General features: G+C 33.4%; 2 protein-coding genes across 8 annotated transcripts in view; one reads left to right on the top strand and one right to left on the bottom strand.

Annotated features, from left to right (window-relative positions):
* LOC100574854 overlaps positions 1 to 1,660 on the top strand; it is a 276,000-nt gene that overhangs the window by 144,341 nt on the left and 129,999 nt on the right. The gene's annotated exons all lie outside the window — the stretch shown is intronic.
* Positions 1,110 to 1,660, bottom strand: part of LOC100168411 (protein ALP1-like) — an 808-nt gene continuing 257 nt past the window's right edge. The window contains exon 2 of the mRNA XM_029489222.1: positions 1,110 to 1,660. Coding sequence (XP_029345082.1) covers positions 1,156 to 1,660 — 505 coding nt within the window. The 3' untranslated portion in view covers positions 1,110 to 1,155.

Below are 1,660 nucleotides of genomic sequence, written 5' to 3'. Positions count from 1 at the left end.
CCACAGGCTCAGTACTTGGCAATAAGCGATACTATCGAATATCATTTTAGTCTACCCGACGATCAGTATGAAAAATGTGAAACATTGTTCTCTTTTAAGTTATGTGTAAATCCTGAGGCTATTAGTAAATCTAAATATCAGGAAAATTGTGAGGTATCTTTGTACAATTCCCCGTATCAAACGATAGGAGCGTGTAACTTCAAATATATGAACCTAAATACTACAATCTGGCATAAGCTTTAGGGTCGCGACACACTACAGCGGTTTTGACGCGCGGTGAAAACGCGCGAGCACCGCGCGTCGAAAACGCGGGATGAAAATGCATACATGTAAATGAAGTGCGACAGACTAGCGCGGTTTTGACGCGCGTTGCCGCGTGACACCGCTGCCTGTCGCGGTTTTGCGTTTTGAACGCGTTGACGCTTGGAACCGTTACACATTGTTTTATATGGCATGCGACATACCACAGCGGTTACGACGCGTTTTAAAACCAGTTTTTTACCTGTTCTTACCAGTTTTTTAGTTTTTAAATTGACTAATTGATTTTTTGTCGAGTTAATTTATTTAACAAAAAATATATCAATATGATTGATATTGATATTTTAATCCACGAAGTGGAGAAAGAAGAATGCCTGTGGAATATTAATAGTAGTGAATATATGGACAAACACTCCAAAACAAAGGCCTGGAGAAATGTGGCCAGTGCTTTATTAAAAAATTGGAATACATTTTCTGACAAGGAGCAAGAATCTTACGGTAAGCATAATTAATTTTTATGTTTCTATGCAATTTATAATAAAATTATATATTATATAAAGAAAATAATAATAATACTTACTTTTAAAATAATTAAATAAAACAAAACATAAGTATAGGTACGTAATTTTTGAATGGCTGACACAAATATTTTAAATTTGTACGATCTATGAAATGTAAATGTAAATTTATAAATAGTGAAGTACGAGCAGGTTGCTGCATGTCGACAACGTGTTGATACCGGCGTCGAACGTGTATTAACAATAGTTTAAAAATTACTTATTTTTGTAAAATATGATAGCCTGAATTTATTTTATATTATATTAAATATATAATTATATTATATAAAATTATAATTTTGATATTATATTAAAAAAAAAACTTAGAAGTAAAAAAAAATCAAACAAATTGATATTGAAACGGAACTGCTCCTGCATCCATAAAATATTCAGCAAAATATTCTCGAACATCTAATCCTTGTTGACGAGCTCCAGAATTATTTTCATTTTGAATGTCTTCCAAAGAGTTTGAGAGGGTGTCTTCGAAATTATAACCATCCCTTCGTCTAACATAATTATGTAAAATACAGCATGCTTTTATAACGTCGTCTGCAAAATCGGGTTCAACTAGAATAGCACTATGTAGAACACGCCATTTATTTGCGAGTATTCCAAAAGCGCATTCTACGTACCTTCGAGCTCTTGATAGACGATAGTTAAAAATTTTTCTTTTTTGTGTGAGACCTCGTCCAGGGTATGGTCTTAAAAGATTTTTGTGTAGTCCGAAAGCTTCATCACCAATTAACACGAAAGGCTGAGGAAAATTGTCTGTATTTGGAAGAACAACAGGTGCTGGTAGATTCAATAGTTCAGAATATAGTTTTTTTCCGAATGGACAATTTTTG

The sequence above is a fragment of the Acyrthosiphon pisum genome, chromosome A2, assembly GCF_005508785.2.
Source record: "Acyrthosiphon pisum isolate AL4f chromosome A2, pea_aphid_22Mar2018_4r6ur, whole genome shotgun sequence".
NCBI lineage: Eukaryota > Metazoa > Arthropoda > Insecta > Hemiptera > Aphididae > Acyrthosiphon > Acyrthosiphon pisum.
This window is presented reverse-complemented; position numbering and strand designations above follow the sequence as displayed.